Consider the following 18,137-nt stretch of genomic DNA (forward strand, 5'->3'; position numbering starts at 1 on the left):
CGATTATTATGGATATATTGATGAAGTCATTGAAATTTCATTTATAAGATGCTATCGTGTTGTTTTATTCAAATGCACATGGTTTGATACTGATCGTCGAAGAAAACACGTGACATTTGAACCTCATTTCATAAGCATTGACACGTCCCATAATGCTTATAAGGAAGATCCTTTTATTTTGGCAAACCAGGCTAAACAAGTATTTTATATAAATGATGCACTTAAACCAAATTCACAATGGAAAATCATTGAAAGAATTGCCCACAGACACTTGTGGGATATTCCAGAACACAAGAACGCAGAAGATTTCTTAGATGAAGTCAACCTTCTCCATGAAGATATTATAGAAGAAATTACTGAAAATGTTGATGATCAGGGTTCTATTGGCATTACAGATGATTTTGTTGATGATGAGATAACTGACTCTGATCATAGCATGGAAGACTTTGGTTCGGAGTCACATCTGGGTGATTCAGACACCGAAAATTCCAATGATGAGATTAATAGTGTTGAGTCAGACGATGATGATTTGTGATGGTCAGCAAATAAATTTCGTAAGTTTTGATTATTTAAGTTTCACATATGCTAGTTTACATGAACACGTCCTATTTAACCTAGAAACGAATAAATTATTTAACTTTTTGTAGAATATTACTACTTTAAAACTCGAATTTGAGAAATTATTTTTTATATTTTAAGCAATTATGTTTTAACGATTTAACTATAAGCAATTATGTTTTAACGATTTAACTAACCAGACTATAATGTGTTTTCAGGTCTACAATATGGTTGGATTCTGAAGGAACTTAATTTAGAAGCTTGTGTTACTTAGCATACAAAGGTTATTGATATGATATTACCCTGCAAGTTAACTTGGATGCTAACGAACGGTTTGTTTTTATATTTGTTAAACTTTGAAAGCATTTGTTCAATTTTGATTGACTTGAGTTGGATATGTTTAGTTTTATGATGAACTTATAACGCACGTACCTTTTGAGCCTTCCAGTTTTTTTAGTAGTCATTGTTACATGAATCGGTGATATAACATCAGTTGGTTTCCATTTGTGTTTAATTTAATTGAGTGCTAAATTTGGGGAAAATTTGGGTTTTATTTCACTCCTTTTGCCCAAAAGTTTATTTATTTCTCATAAAAGTGGACAATGGAACACGAGACGGGTTAGATCAGTTTCTAAAAGCTGCTAGCAAACCCAAAAACAGTTGCACTATGAGTTTATGCAAGATTACAAGGAACTTGAATTCACCATTAGCAAAGGCCCTTCATGGAATTGATGGTGAGGTCATCTTGCTATGTGTGTTCATGGTTATATAGATTACCTAATGACATTAACATGATTATGCTGCTGGTGCAGGAATTACTCGTGTGTTCTTCGGTTCAGATTTTATAACTGTAACAAAGTCAGAAGATGCTTCTTGGGATTTTCTAAAACCTGAAATATTTGCAGCAATTTTGGACTTTTACTCATATGGGCAGCCACTCTTTCTGGATGCAACCACTTCAGCTTCTATGGATACAGCCATCCATGAAGTAACTGTTTTTTTGTTGCAGTTATTAAGTGTATATTTGATCTTTAAAGTTACCAATCATTTGTCACATAATGTTGCAGGATGACTCAGAAACTGTTGCGATGATTAAAGAGTTATTGGAAGCTCGGATACGACTTGTTGTGCAGGATGATGGCGGTGAGATCGAGTACATAGGATTTGATCTGTATGCTTCTTTGATACTCTGGTTATTGTATATTTAACTTAAATATATATGATATCGTATATTTAACACTTTTAATTTTGACAGATTATCTGGAGTTGTAGAGCTAAAAATGCAAGGAACATGTAGTGGTTGCCCAAGCTCATTTGCCACTTTGAAATCAAGAACTGAAATTATGCTTATGCATTATGTGCCTGAGGTAGTTGTTATTAATATTTGCTGCAATTCATGTAGAGAGCAATTTAAAATTCGATCAAACTGAATAGTTTTCACCAGCGGTTGATTCATTGCGAAGTTAAAATTTACAAATTAAGGATGATAACCTGGATAGAAATTCTGGAATTGAAGATGCTAGAGAGGAGTTTATGATCCCAGGTAAAATTCTCGATATCAGAAATTTCATTGTTTTTCTGCTTACCCATGTCTTCTCCTATTATATTAACCCCATCAATTTGCTTATTAGTTTTCCTTCTTTATTATCTTTCTGTTGACAACGATTCCAAATAATTCAAACACATGGATATAGTTAATGAAGAATATAAGCAATATTTTCTTTAATTATGTGCATTTGTTTCTTATGATTTCACTTTTGTATCGCATCTGCAGATACATTGAAGGTATAGCTTTGGTTCAAGTCAAAACAGGCCATTTTAAAAAATCAGTTTGAAGGCCTACCTACAAGTTCAAAAGTAATACAATCATTTGGTAGATGGAACATCGGATTGACTCAGATGTGCAGCATCCGGTTGTGTTCTTGTTCTGGTTTCTAAAAGATCAGACTCACGAGCTAAACTCGCCATTGTACAAAGCTTTCAAATGAGTTGGGTTTTTGGTTTTGTAGCCGGTGATGGTGACTCTGAGTGTGTGTCAAGGTTGGCCTCTTTACTCACATGCTATACCTTTAAGCTTTCAGATTCTTTAAAGAGCCGAGATAGTGGACTCAAACAAGCTTTACTTGAGCTTTTGAATGAAGTTTTACCATCAGCTCTTTGTGTTTTTTTATAAATTTTGGTTAATTGTAAAAGAAGGTATGGTTAACAATTTAACATATGGATGAGAAAATACTTTTGGATGCATAGTGTGCTTATCAATTTTTTTAATCAGGTTATCTAAATATGTTACTTTTGGTTGGTCTTTAGGTAAGATTGTTCCATCTGCACTAATTTTATAAAAGTTTCTGAAGTGTGTTCTGGTAGAATAATGAGCATGTGCTTTGTTGAGCCCCATCAAGGTATCTCCATCAATTCTTTCTTGATTTTTTCTTTTGTTTAACTTAATATAAAATAATTTTCTTTTATGGTGCAGGTTTAAATTTTTGTTGCTTTTCACACATTAACCGGCAAACATTTGTTGTGTATAACTTGTTAAAATGGGTCATTTTAAAAAGTTGTCGATTTGGTTTAGGCCACAGCGTGTTATTTTGAAAAGGTATAGCTTTGATTCAAGTCAAAACGGGCCATTTTAAAAACTTATCAGTTTTGTTCGGGTCAAAACGAGTAATTTATTCTAAAAATACATCAATTTGGTTCGGGTCAAAACGGGTCATTTTATAATGGTATAACTTTTATTCGGGTCATTTTGGTATCATTATGGTCCCGCCATTTAAAAAAATTGACCTGCTTCGGGTCACGTGCTGTTTTAAAAAGGTCTTGATTTAGTTGGGGTCAAACAGGGCAATTTATTTTAAAAACGTATCGCTTTGGTTCGGGACAAAATGGTCCATTCATTTTTAAAATGTATCGGTTTGGTTCGGGTAAAAACGGTCCATTTATTTTAACAATGTATCGGTTTGGTTCCGGTCAAAACGGTCAATTTATTTTAACAATGTATCGGTTTGGTTTGGGTCAAAACAGGTATAATGATATCACTCCTGTATCAGAAGTAATCGCTCGTTACATCTGCAGATCACGTTGTTGATGACATACAATTTCAAATGTAATGTTTACACAATTCTCTTACTGATTTTTACCTCATACGTAACTACAAATAAAGTTAAAAAATATTTGGACTAAATGTGTTTCCAGGTGAAGCAGCTTGTTTAGATATGTGTGAACCCTGATGAGGCAGTTGCTATTGGCACTGCTGTTCAAGGAGGCATTCTAAGTGGAGAGTAAGGTGATAGATCATGGAACTAAAGGTAATTCATGCGTTTCTTATCATATATGCCCTCCGCTAAATGTCTATAAAGGGTCGGGTTGGTGTCAAAATATATATTCTTTTATGGGTAAGAAACGGGTCGCGTCTTTTTGACGTTCAGAAACGAGTTGCGACAGGCCGGGACAAGCTGGTATTAAGTTGTATATTTTACGGGCCCAAATCAAGTCGGGTTGGTGACAATGAGTTTATTTTGTGGGTTGAAAACAGGTCATGGGTCCAAATACGAGTCGGGTTGGTATGATGCGAGATCAATCTTTTGACCAAGATGCTACTAATGCATTGTCAAGTAGGAGTCGGTGTTTTGGATGTGGCTTTGCTTATCCTCGGCAATGCAAGTTGTGTTTCATACTTGCACAACCTAAGTTGTTCATTTTTATTCACATTGTTATAATTATGGTTAACTTATGAACTAACCGGTTATTAGCATTAGAAAATTTTACACAACATCATTTAAAGTATTGATATATGTTACTGGAAATATACATTACTGAAATGATGTAACTTATTTTATTAAGGTGTTAATATGTTATTATTTAATTGTTACCTTGATGAGTTTTATTTAATAGTGTTTAACATTCATTTTTGTTCGGTTTGTTTATAAGCTTAATTTTGACTTATGGGTTGCCGTTATATAGCATACCATAGTGGATTTAACATTTCTTCCATTTTTATGGGTATTTAACTATAAATCAACTTGGTTGTGCTGCTTTAATTCAAATAGCAACATTTTTATATGTGGTTTTTGCAAATCTTACATGAAGGGCATTTATATGGACTCTCCAAGATATTCAATTTAACGCAACCAAAAAAAAAGACAAACTAACGAGCATGGAAGTATAGAATGTCCACTCAAGAATCTAGGTGGTTGTGGTGAAGGTATTCTTAGTCCAATTAGTGACGAATGTGTTCTCTGACATAAATATTTCTTAGTTCAATTTAGAGATTTTTGAGTTCTTTTCGTGTGACAATTTGTCACTACTACAAACTATTTTTGGATGAAATAAAATGTTTAAAACTGTAAATGGTTGACTGATAATGCATAACAAAATTGAATCTAATATTAGTTGGGACACCCACTGCAACGCGCGGGCTCTCCTACTAGTTTAAATGTAAATGAGATTGGGGGGGTCATTTTTATGCCGTTGATGCTTTGCTAAATAATTAAAACATGTAAAGTTTGGATTTATTTATAAAATAGGTTGCGTATATGAAAAGAGAGTTTTTGGGTGGAAAATTTATTTACCATGATTTATGAAGTTGGGTATTTCTCTTTTAGTCCATTAAAGCATTCTCAACCATCTACTAAAGTTCAAAATATGAGAAGACAATTTTTCTAGATTGGAGCTCAGATTATAAATTCTTCTTCCTGACTATCATCAACAAAGAGAGGTTTTCAAAATCAATCTCGCAAATATACCAAAATGTTCTACCACTTGTTAGCAGAGTCAGAAGACCATTTGAAAAATCCAAATATTGAGGAGTTAAATATACCCAAGACAAATATCAGTCTTGAATAAGATTGTAAGATTGCAAAAAATATCTTTGCGATTGATCCTTAGTCGTTGATACTTCCTATCAAATGGTAATATTTGTTTAACATAAGTTGAGACTGAAAATTAGTTACTAACCATTTCCTACATTAAAAGACATTTAAGACTGAATATCAGTTCCGAATTCATCATGTTTTGAAAGTACTAAGGACTGATATTCAGTCTCTATACATTCCCTCATAATAGAGACTAAAGATTAATCTTTAAGAAAATTTCCCCATTTTTCCATTATAGAGAAATATATCTGAGACTGAAATTTAGTCTTTAATAAGGTGTCTAAATATTAGCGAGTGATTATTAGTCACTAAAATATGTTGTGTAAAAAACAGTCCCCAATGCATCAGCAACTAAAAAAATAGTCCCAAATACCATGTATTTGAGACTAAAACACAAGTCCTTAATAGTTTAGTCCAAGTCTCTAATATGTTCCTTCTAGGTTAGAGACTCGTTATCAGTCATCATACATTTAAGTAATTTTTCATTACAAATTTGGGACTGAGATTCAGTCGTCAATAAATTTTCACAACAACCTTATATTTCATAAACACATTTGGGACTGAAATTTAGTATTAGATAAGGTGTCATAGTATTAGCGACTGATTATCAGCCACCAACATTAGGCACATAAAACTCAGTCCCTAATATTATTAGTGACTGATAAATCAGTCCTAGATACTATGTATTCGAGACTGATATATTAGTCCCTTATAATTTAGTCTCTAATAATCACTTTTCTTGTAGTGGTTATGAAATCCATGGTGATGTGTTCCCATTTCCATTTAGGTATCTCCAGCGGTTGTATCTTTCCATAAGGCTTCTGATGTTCGGCTGTGATTTGTAAACAAGTTAAGCACTTACTGACATAATCCACCACATCATTCTTCATACCCGACCACCGATAGTCTCTCTTCAAGTCTTGGTACATCTTATTAGATCTTAGATGGATTGAATACCTTGACTTATGAGCTTCATCTAAGTTTCGACCTCTAAGATTTCCACGGCGTGGAATCCACATACGGTCAAACCTCGTCATAACACCATGCGTGTTTTCCATCAACTCGTTTTGCTGACCGAAAATCCTTTCTTTCTTTATTAGCCATTCGTCTACCAGCACTTATGATTGCACCTTGATGATTTCTTCAAAAAGACTTGAATTCATAATCAACTGTTATGACTTCACTGTTGCGATGACTTCCTCATTCTTACGACTTAGCTCGTCGGCGACCACATTAGCTTTACCAGGGTAGTACTTAATGTCGCAGTCGTAGTCCTTTATTAACGCTAACCATCTTCTCTGCCTCATGTTTAGCTCTTTCTGCTCGAAGAAGTACTTTAAACTCATAAGATCCGTGTAAATGGTACACTTATTACCATACAGATAGTGTCTCCATATCTTAAGAGCGTGCACTACTGCTGCTAGCTCTACACCATGTATCGGATAAGTACTCTTATGGACTTTCAACTATCTAGACGCGTAGGCTATAACCTTTCCTCGTTGCATTAATACGCAACCTAACCCACGATGCGAAGCATCAGTACAAACAACCAAATCCTCGTCACCATCGGGTAGAGCAAGGACTGGAGCTTGCGTGAGTCTTCTCTTTAATTCCTCAAAATCTTCCTCTTGAAACTTACCCCAACTGAATACTATCAACTTTCGGGTCATACCGGTCAACGGTGCGGCAATCTGGGAGAAACCTTTGATGAATCTCCTATAGTAGCCAGCTAACCCTAAGAAGCTTCGAATATCAGTCGGATTTTGCGGAGTCTTCCAATTTGTTATCGCCTCAATCTTAGCTAGGTCCATGGTAATCCCTTCAGGATTAATCATGTGACCTAGAAATTTCACTTCTCGCAACCAGAACGCGTATTTCGAAAACTTTAGGTACAAATTCTCTTTCTTCAGAGTCTCCAATACTCTTAGATGATCGGCATGATCAAACTCGCTTTTTGAATAAATCAATATGTCATCAATGAAGATGATAAATGACTTATCCAACATTCGCTGACACACCCTATTCATCATATCCATAAATGTTGCAGCAGCATAGGTTAGACCGAATGACATTACGAGGAACTCGTAGTGTCCATACCGCGTCCGAAACGCTGTCTTAGGAATGTCTGCCTCTTTCACTTTCAATTGATGATAGCCTAATCTGAGATATATTCGTGAGAACCAACTTGAACCTTGCAGTTGGTCAAACAGATCATCAATCCTTGGCAAAGGATATCTACTCTTTACCGTAAGCTTGTTCAGCTCGCGATAATCTATGCACATTCTCATACTTCCATCCTTCTTCTTCACGAACAAACCCGGAGCGCCCCAAGGGGAAACACTTGGTCTAATAAAACCTTTGTCGAGGAGTTCTTGCAGTTGGGACATTAATTCTTTCATCTCGGACGACGCTAGACGGTAAGGCGCTTTCGCGACGGGCTGGGCTCCTGGTATTAAATCTATCTGGAATTCTATCTCTCGCTCCGGTGTCAACGGAAGATCCTCTGGGAATAATTCTGGGTAGTCGCGCATGATAGGGACATCTTTCATTTCTTTTGTCTCGGACGTAGCGTTGACAACATACGCTAGGTAGGCACCACACCCTCGTCTTAATAACCCTTAGGCTTTTATTATCGAAATGACGTTAAGCCCTGAACTTTCCTTATCACTGTAAACCGTCACCGCACTGCCATTCAAGGACTTTAGCTTTATTATCCTACTCTTACACACTATCTGAGCTTCATATTTAGACAGCCAATCCATTCCCAAAACTACATCGAACCCTCCTAAGGTCATAACATACAAGGTAACAGGGAACTCATGTCCCTTTAATTCTATCTTACAATTCTTAACCATTTCAATTATTTTCACCGAGGTGTCACTAGCGTTTTCTACTATGAAGGTTTCAGACACTCGGCAACATTTCATCTTAGCTAGTTTACTAAATTTCGTAGCTACAAAACTTCTATTCACACCCAAATCAAATAATACTGAAGCAAAAATACCGTTATTAATAACGTACCCGTCACAACATCAGGAATCTGCCTAGTTTGTTCCTGGGTCAGCATGTAGGCTCTAGTCCTCGGCCTTGCTTGATCGGAATCCTTCTTTCCACTTCCTCCAGCCTCACCATCGGTGCACTCTCTTGCCATATGGCATGTCTTGCCACATTTGTAACAGGCTGGCTTTGCATTTCACTCATTGGCATAATGCCCTATCTTCCCACACTTGTAACACGCATTAGACCCCAGCATGCGTTCCCCATCATGAGCCTTCCCACATTTGTGGCAAACATCAGAACTCCTACTCCACCTGCACTCACCACCGTGCATCTTTCCGCAGGTCTTACTCGACCTCTTCTCCCAAACTCTCGGCTGTTTGTTCTTGGGGTTCCACAACTGAGTACCAGGTCGTTTAGCAAGAGCGACCCACTTCTTATCCTTCTTCTCTTCCACAACCACATCATCGGTCGACAAATCATCGTAAACCATTTCTGCGAGCCCTACAAGAGAATCAAAAGTACCTGGTCTACAAGACTTGACCAAGACGCGAACGTTCTGCGGCAGTCCCCTAAGGTAACACTTGATCCGTTTGGCCTCTATGTTCACCATGTATGGCACCAACCTTGACATGCGGTTGAACTCAGTGGTGTATTCGCGGTGTGTCATCCTACCCGCCTTCAGACTCAAGAATTTCATTTCAACCTTCTCAACCTCGGTATCTGCACAAAACAACTTCATCATCATTTCCTTCAGATCATCCCACCTCATAGCTTTGATCTCCTCCCGTGTCTTCCTCTGTTCAACGGATTCCCACCAATACATGGCTTCATCGCCAAACGATTTGGTAGCGTAACCCACAGCTTGGTCGGGACGGCATTCGCTAATTCGGATAACCTTGTCCATCGTGATTATCCATTGGAGAGTAGCGATTGCGTCTCCCAAGCCAGTTAGCTTCGGTGGATCACAACCTTTGAACGACTTGTAGTTGCACCCACCTCGGCCTCTTCTCCTATCATCAACCTTTACCGACTTAACCACACTCGATTCCTCCTTCTCCTTCTCATCATCCTTCTTACTCTTTTCCCCAGACTTCTCAACAGTTCTAGCCTGACTCCCAGCAGACTTTTTGGGATTCATGTTATTCACAGCAGTTGCTACCGCTTGGGCAATGGCAGCTTGAATTGCGGGATCCAGTTGAACCCCTTCGTTGTTACTTGGATTTCTTCCAGCTGCACTTCCCTCTCCCTCAGTGTTAGTAGTTGATTCTACCGACGGTTCTCGGACCGTGCGTGGCTTACCACGACATCCCGTACGTCCTCCCCTTCCAACAAATTTCTTAGCTCCAGCCATTCGTATTCTATAAGGAAACACAAACGTCATCACTTAAAGAACCATTTAGTACAAGGATAGTAAGGCTTACAGGTAATAACAGTGGCCAGCAGTGATTAACTGCTCACGTTACCTTCCGTGTCCTATGCACTTCCTCTTATGAGTCTATTTGTGCTAATTCTATTCCAACGGTTAGACAATCAAACAGTTCATATCATCGTATACTCATATCCCTAGCAATTAAGCTAGCATTCAAACATTCTTTATTTAGCAATTACGCAAACATTCATTCATCATTCTACTTTTCATGTGAAATTAATCACATACTTTACCTTCACTTAGCTTGTTTGAGTGACACATGGCATTCTCGTACTGGCATCTTCTTTTGTTTTCTTACTTTAATCACATTCTCTGTTCGAGTCTAAGCATGTAGGATGCTTAAATCTCTCGAACTTTTCTCTGATCCCAACTTGTAAGGCCCCGTTCCCGGTGCCCTACGTTGGACGTTGGATTTACTCATAAACGCAGTTCTAAATATCAGAGTTAAGTAAAACTTTACGCAGAATATAAAAACTTCAAACCAATATATTACATAACCATTAATTCTTGTCTTAGAGAGCATTCAAATCGTTTAAACATAAAACATTGTCTTTTAAATAACATAACATTTCATTGAGATGCCAGTGTCTTCAATTCCATGCCATGTGTTTCCCCTCAAGCGAGCTGCCTCATTCTACTCATCTGCGTGCATACTAAAGGTCAGCTACACTGAGTGAGTTCTAGTTAATGATACAACATAAAATCAGTTTACATACTTGCACACATGCCCGAAGGTGTGTGCATTATTCATACTTTACTTTACATGCATAACTACCCATATTACTTAAAGAGCCTTCTGCCCTATAACCTCACAGATATTATAAGGGTCTGGTCCCCAACATCACAGATATTATTAGGGTCTAATCCCTATCGTCATAGATATTATTAGGGTCTGGTCTCTACCTCACAGATATTATTTGGGTCTGGTCCCTATCCTCACAGATATTATTAGGGTCTGGTCCCTATCCTCATAGATATTATTAGGGTCTGGTCCCTTTGTAACATACCTGTCCTTACATACCTTCCTTAACAATATGTGCAATATTCGAAGATCGTTCACGTACTATCAACATAACATACATAACATACATACATCATTCAATACATCATATATATCAATCATATCTTTAACTGCCACATGGCGGTACATGCAATATCCGAAGATCGTTCACGCACCGTCAAGCAATCATCATACATAAATCATACAATGCATACACTTACCACTTAAGGTTAGTGCATTAACTATCACATAGAGTATGCACACAGCCCCAAAAACATAAAAAGGAAGTGGGGCTAGAAACTCACCTGAACGCGATTACGTTCATCGTTTATGGTTATTCCTTTCTTGAGCTGTGCACGACTAACTGTACAATAATTACATATATTAAATACTACTCTAGCCATTCTCATTGTTAATTAATAGATCATAAGTGTCTAAGCCAGTTTTACTTCATTGGATCATTTTCGGTTAGTTAGTCGTTACTTGTTAGCCTTTAAAGGTATCTTTCATCAATCATCAAGTCCAAGGACTATTATGTAATTATCTCATTCTTCTCTAAGTCCAGGGACTGTTATGTCATTTATCAAACTTCTAGTTCGTTACTTGGTTCTTAACGAATTGGGTTTCTGTCTCTCATAACGAATTGGCTAATTCGTTACTTTATAACGAATTGACCTTCATAGCGAACTGAACCCTATAACGAATTAGACCTTATAAAGAATTGAACCTTTATAACGAACAGGTCCTTTGACGAATTGGAACCTTCTGTAATGAATTGAACCTTTCAATTCGTTATCTCCTTTTAAAGAATAGTCATAACGAATTGGGGCTAATTCGTTATCTTTTCCATAACGAACTTTGACACGAACTAAAGCTAGTTCGTTAAGCTTCCATTAACGAATCACTTGACGAATCACCCCTAGTTCGTTAACTCCCCGTTAACGAATTAGGGTTAGGTCAAGAATGTCAGAAACATTCTCCGACATATTCTCCTCGTACCCGCCGTCGCCTTTCCGGCGCCATCGTCACCGGAAAACCACGGCTTCACGGGAAAAACGAGATCTGACTCGATTTCCACCATTTTTCGTCCCGTTCAATCCAGATCTGAGCTAGGGCGACCCCTAAGCTCATATTAGGTTTGGTTTATACCCGATTCCACCCGGATCTCGTGGCTTTAATGGTTTATCGGTGTCGGCTTGTAGTTTCGTGACTAAATCTAACGGGTTTGAGTTCATACAACATCATACTATCATTACCTTAGATCGGGATACGTTTTCTATCTTGGTTTGGCTTGAGAAAGGAGAGAAATTAGATAGAGAGATTAAGTGTGTGTTTTGGTGGTGTATAGAATATGTGTAAATGAACGAATTAAATGGGTAATTAAGGTTTATATAATTACCCATGGTCTTTTCTTCTTTCCTTCTTAACCCAAGTCCATAACCCATATCCATTTAACCCAACACTAGCCCGACTCATAATAACTCATATTTTCATTTTATTAACCGAAACGAGAAAACGGGATGTTACAACATACATATACACAAATGCAAACATACATATATACATATATGCATACACATAAGAATATATGTATATATCTATGCATACACATTCATATACACAGATATATATATACATATCACACAGATGAATACCTATTCATTCCAAGGTACATACATACATGTATATATCTAATTATATCTATAAATGAATACCCATTTATGTTTTAATGGTACTTGGATAATGGTACGATTATTGGGGACACTAGAGAGGTGGCCAAAGCATTAGATATTATCATGTCTGAAGGGTCTTGTTTGGGTCTTGAATTAAACGTTAAGAAAACAGAGTTACTTTGGCCAACATGAAATGGGGTGAAGGTGCAGGAGGGGTTATTCCCTTTGCGGGATTGGAAGACCGGGGTTGGGCGTGAAACTCCTTGGTGGTGCTGTAAGCCAGGATGCGGGGTTTATCAGCAATTTAGCTATGAAAAGGGCATCTAGCGCTGTGGAACTGATGAGCTGTCTCCCAAGACTTCGGGATCCTCAATGCGAGCTTCTTTTGCTTCGCTCATGTATGAAAGTCGCAAAGCTTTTGTTCGGTTTGAGAACGTGCCAACCTATCTATGTGGGGGAAGCTGTTTCTATATTTGACAATGGCATTCGAAGGGCTATTGAGGACATCGTGGTTTGTGGGGGTCCGTCCTGCGGGGATCTCCAATGGAGGTTGGCATCACTACCTACCCGTTTTGGGGGGTTGGGTCTATGTTCGGCCGAGGATGTATCTACATATGCTTTTGTGGCTTCGAGAGCACAATCTTGGTGTTTGCAAGTCCACGTTCTTCAGGGTTGTGATACTTATGGGTTGGACTTTGATTATGGGTGTGCGATGCATCGTTTACGTACTTCACTTCCAGATTTTGATCTTATCGGGTTCTCTAATAAGGACACAGCCGCCCCCCTAAAGCCCAACATGTTGTGGCGAGTGCCTTATTTAGTGGAATCGCCCAGAGTTTAGAAGTGAAGTTTGATCTATCCCCTCTCCAAAAGGCGGTGTTTGAATGCCTTCGGGCTCCTCGGGCTCAAGATTTTCTAACGGCCATCCCCATTGAAGGATTGTGCCAACATATGTCGGGTTTGGAGCATTGGGCGATCCTTAAGTACCGGTTAATGATCCCTATGTTCGCGACTGATGAGCCTTGTCCAATTTGTCGCAAGGTCTGTTTGGATTCCTTTGGAGACCATGCGGTGCATTGCAAAGAATTGTCTGGCTTTAAATACATGCATGATTTGGTTAGGGATGTTCTGTGTGATGTTCTTAAATGGGCAGGGATTTCTACTAAAAAGGAAGCCCCTGTTAACTTTCTCACGGATCCTATAGAGGGGAGGTCTACTTTACGACCAACGGATATTCTTGTGTTCGAGTGGGCAGGGGGAAAACACGCATGTGTGGATCTTACATGAGTGTCTCCTCTTGTTGGGCTCAGGGATCGTGGGTTTGTTGTGGGTCAGGCTGCATTGAAGGCTGAATCGAGCAAAGTTGTAGAACACGAGAAAGCTTGTTTAGAGAATCAACATGTCTTTCTCCCATTTGCTTTTGATACATTTGGTTTTCTGGCCCCAGAGGCTGTGAATTTTTTGAGTAGGGTTCATCGTGTCATACACGGAACCTCTTCAGCTCATAGGACTGACTTTGCTATTCAAAAGGGGGTTGCGGCATAGCTTGTTTCCCGTTTGCCTACCACTTTATTGTAATCGCTTTGTAGTAGTTAAATATGGGAATCTCTGTTAATAAAAAATAAAAGAAAAAGAAATACAAGAAATATTCGGATCATATAAATTTAATAAAAAAAGTACAGAATGAGGAATTCTTGGTGGTAACTTTTGCAATGAATTTGATACGAGTTATTAGTACTGCTTAATTGACACAGTTGGTTGATAGATCAACGGATGAAGTGATGAAGAGTTTAGGTGATCCCAATCTAGTAAGATTAACGTAATCTGGCGGACCGTGTGCTGGTATTCCCGCAATCAAAAGCCCGATCACTCTCCAGCCTCTGCAAGTATATGTTTCACAATATTCTGTCCCCCTTTGATAATACATTATAAAGCTCCTCACCAACTCCCAAAACGCATTTGCAAACATGGATATTATAGACAATATTGAGAAGTAGTTCTTGTTTGGTTCCTCATGGAGCACCTACAACAAGTAAAAACCATTAAGGGTTAGTTTAAATGACACACTAGCTAGTCACAAAAGTTGTTTATTTTCCGCCAAAGTGTGGATTATTTACCTGACACTTGTAGAAGCTATTGTAATAATGACAGTCACCAAAATGCTTGAAGTATACATCAGAACTATCAAAGGATACTCTTGGCACCAAATCGTTGCAATAAACAAACCTAAGGTACCTTGAACCATGACTTGCCAACACCCCTTTCATGTATTCACCAAATTGATGATCTCCAACCCTAGGTTGTCCAAATGTGTACACCCCTTCAAGTCACGATAACAAATCGATCTCTTTTTGGTGTGCCAAAATAGCTGGAAAGAGTACAGCTAACGCCGCTCCAAAATTATGCCCGGTTACCAGGAACTTAGCATTTGGGTTGTTCTTAAGACGATCTCTAAGCGCTTTTCTGAGCTCGTAATACAAATAATTTTTGTCTTTGGTTGGTTGAATATCGATCGGCCATCCTTCCCTAATCTGTAATCCAAGAGCTTTCGAGAAGCCGGCATGGACCTTGCCTATACCAGGGAGCTTGTACTATGATAGATCAACATCAGAACACCAGTCTTTAGCATTGAAAGGTGACGTGCCTCTGAAGGAAACACCTATGAGCTCAATATCTCCGTATTTACCGCTCCACATGAACCCTTCTGTCGTGTTATCCTTTTCATAATCTGCAATAAAACTAATTGATCTTGATTAGTTTAGTTCAGTAATTTCACCATACTTCTTAATATACATTGAATGGTAGTAAATAACAAAGTATGTTGCATATATTATATGACCTATTTCGGTAATGAGCAATATAACCACTTTTCATTAAATGGTTGTATATAAGTGTGTCATATATATAGCTTACGACGAGAAGTTAATTTCATGAAAAGATCGTGACTAATTACCATTGTAACAGCTGAAGAACCCCAAGAATTCCATCTGCGATCAGGTCAATCGTTCAGTTAATTATTCCCATCGGAATTTACCAGTATTAAGTTATGTTTATATATATAGCAATAATATGAAGCTGGCGAAATAGGTTTAATTAAGTTGCGAACCTTCCAATGTTTCTCGACAGTTTCTTTGATATATTCCCCATTTTCGTACGCAGATTTAGCAGCCATAATAGCAAGGGCGCTCGTGTACCTGGGATCGTCATGTTTAATTCTATTGTCTAGATCCCTTCGTGTGTCCCATAACCCAATCGCGGTCAAGTACTCCCGTGACTCTTTATTAGGAAGCACCGCTTTCCCTACAATGCATCCGTTATCAATCACTTGAATGAAACTAATAATAGATTTGTTATTGTACCAACTGTTTAAACTCTGTGCAGGCGTATAATAAAATAAAGACAACAATCATAAACGTGGACAAAAACGTCAAGACGATTTGCTGGACTTTGACTTAATATAATTCAGAAATCACAACTTTAACTACCACGGATCAAAGTTTCATGAAGTATTCGATTTGGCACGTTAGTTGAATGAGTCATAAAGTCTAAGAAAATTAAAATACTGGATATATTATACCCAATACATAAAATAAGTAACCTCAATGCAAAGGAGCCAATCTGTCATGATTAACACATATATTTTATGCTCCACGTTAATTTCACTAACAAATGAAATGACAGATCAGAAGCAATTAACATGCATGCAATGCTCCAGTTAAGATCTCTTAGATCACATAAACATTTTAAATTTCGTAAGAGACAAACTAAAACAAAGTAAAATCATTGCACCCTTTAAACATTTTTGCGCAAATTTAAAAGAAACAAATCAAATAAAAAACAATTCTCAAAATACGAAAGAAGATCGAATGAAACCTGATACTGTGTTCAAAAGGAGTTTGAGAAAGCCTCTGTTAGCCTCCACAAAACTGGGCATAAACTCAACAGCTGAGCCAACCCGACTCAGCGGCTTGTTAACTAAATGAAGAACCTTTTGAGCAACAACGGATGCGAAGATGACAAACCGCCTCGAAAGGCTTTCTTCGGTCTTCCCATCGGGACAGTCGATGAACTTCCGGTCTCCAATGTTTTCGGAGAATAAAAGCATGATCAGATCCCATAATCCTACGACTATTGGGCTTAGTATTAGATGATCTTCGCAAAATGATTTGTCACATGTTTGTGTACTGCTGGTGCTGCCTTCAGTAGCCATGGACAATGGTTGTTTAATTAGGCGAGGAAGATGATTATGTGCAGGTGTCCTTCCACTTGTTTGGTTATTTATAGGAAAACATATGGCAATGGTTATTGGTTGGTGTGAATTGTGTTATACAATTACTAGCTACCATTTTTTTCAACATCTATAAATTAACTCGTTTTCATTTATCATCATAGAATTTTAAAAAAGTTGTTATTGCGAATATTTTGCTGCTCTTAATATTATTATAATAAGACCTATTATGACTGAAATAGAAATAGTGAAATATTAATAGAATACGACTTGTGAAGAAGTGATTGGCCCCATTTTCTCCAAAAAGTATTGTGTATCATCTTTGATCAAATATTTATTTCTAGAAGTTTACAAAGCAGCTGCCCATCATGACAGAGAATATAATAAAAATGTTTACTTGATTGGTTAAAGTTAGCATTTTATTCATTTAATCCTCAAAATGTCCATATTAGACCATATGCGGTGGAGTTCTATTAAATAGTAGGAAATTTGACATGTAGCCGATGTTTTCAGATCCGGTACGGACGTCGATCAGAACGTCTTGTCGGTTCAAAGGTCGGACTGATTTGAGAGGGCGGACCAGTGTTTGACCCGGATAATATCATAAATAATTTAAATATATTTTTATATACATATATAGTTTATATATATAGAAAAGTTAATATTAAGCAACTTTCAATTTCATTTCTAATGTTTATTTTCACCATATAGGATTTATGTTTCAAGTATGGAATCTGTAAGGCCCCGAACCAGGTAGCCCTACTTTGACGTCGAATTTACTCATAAACGCAATTCTACAAATCAGAGTTCATCAAAACTTTCGCGGAAACGTTAACTTCGATTATTCGTTACAAAACATATAATCTTTTATTTAGAATCATAACATAAAACATCATATTTAAAACATCATTTCTTCCATCTTCAGATGTCAGCCGTTCAATCCATGCCATGTGCCATCCTCATGCTAGCTCTTCAGTTTGATCACCTGCGTGCATACTAAAAGTCAGCTACGCTGAGTGAGTTCTAGTTAATCAAGCAACTTACCATACAACCACTACATGCATTCATATACGTATCCGAAGACACTTAGTCCACTGTCTGACCTATTCACCTTACCACTTAACCACTTAACTGCCCCTAACCACTTAGCCACTTGTTAACGGAAGCACATAGAGACTTGCTCTCCCACGTATCTCGTTATGCCACTTAATAACGAAGGCGCGTATAGGCTTACCCTATCACGCACTCACATTATGCCACTTAATAACGAGGTCATGTATAGGCTTACGCTACCATGTACTATCGTAATGCCACTAACACCCTTACTAGACCCTTGCTACTTCTATCACACCCCAACTTTACTTGTCTACAACACACT

The 18,137-nt window shown here is 37.8% G+C and overlaps 1 protein-coding gene and 1 pseudogene across 2 annotated transcripts; one reads left to right on the forward strand and one right to left on the reverse strand.

Annotated features, from left to right (window-relative positions):
- Positions 1 to 1,113: 1,113 nt before the first annotated feature.
- On the forward strand, positions 1,114 to 3,037 carry LOC143534029 (nifU-like protein 4, mitochondrial). Its single transcript, XM_077028634.1, has 7 exons — positions 1,114 to 1,292; positions 1,371 to 1,546; positions 1,626 to 1,729; positions 1,814 to 1,925; positions 2,041 to 2,101; positions 2,333 to 2,343; positions 3,032 to 3,037. The coding sequence occupies exons 1-7, from the start codon at positions 1,226 to 1,228 to the stop codon at positions 3,035 to 3,037; spliced, it is 537 nt and encodes a 178-aa protein (XP_076884749.1). The 5' UTR covers positions 1,114 to 1,225.
- Positions 3,038 to 14,198: 11,161 nt separating this feature from the next.
- On the reverse strand, positions 14,199 to 16,819 carry LOC143534019 (triacylglycerol lipase OBL1-like; annotated as a pseudogene). The gene is made up of 5 exons (XR_013135459.1): positions 16,405 to 16,819; positions 15,638 to 15,831; positions 15,485 to 15,518; positions 14,649 to 15,259; positions 14,199 to 14,554 (listed from the first exon to the last, which is right to left on the reverse strand). The product of XR_013135459.1 is annotated as a triacylglycerol lipase OBL1-like (transcript).
- Positions 16,820 to 18,137: the final 1,318 nt, after the last annotated feature.

This window comes from Bidens hawaiensis, unplaced genomic scaffold (genome assembly GCF_021521415.1).
Source record: "Bidens hawaiensis isolate Kalapana, Puna unplaced genomic scaffold, B.hawaiensis_p1.1 tig00009985_1, whole genome shotgun sequence".
NCBI classification, from domain to species: domain Eukaryota; kingdom Viridiplantae; phylum Streptophyta; class Magnoliopsida; order Asterales; family Asteraceae; genus Bidens; species Bidens hawaiensis.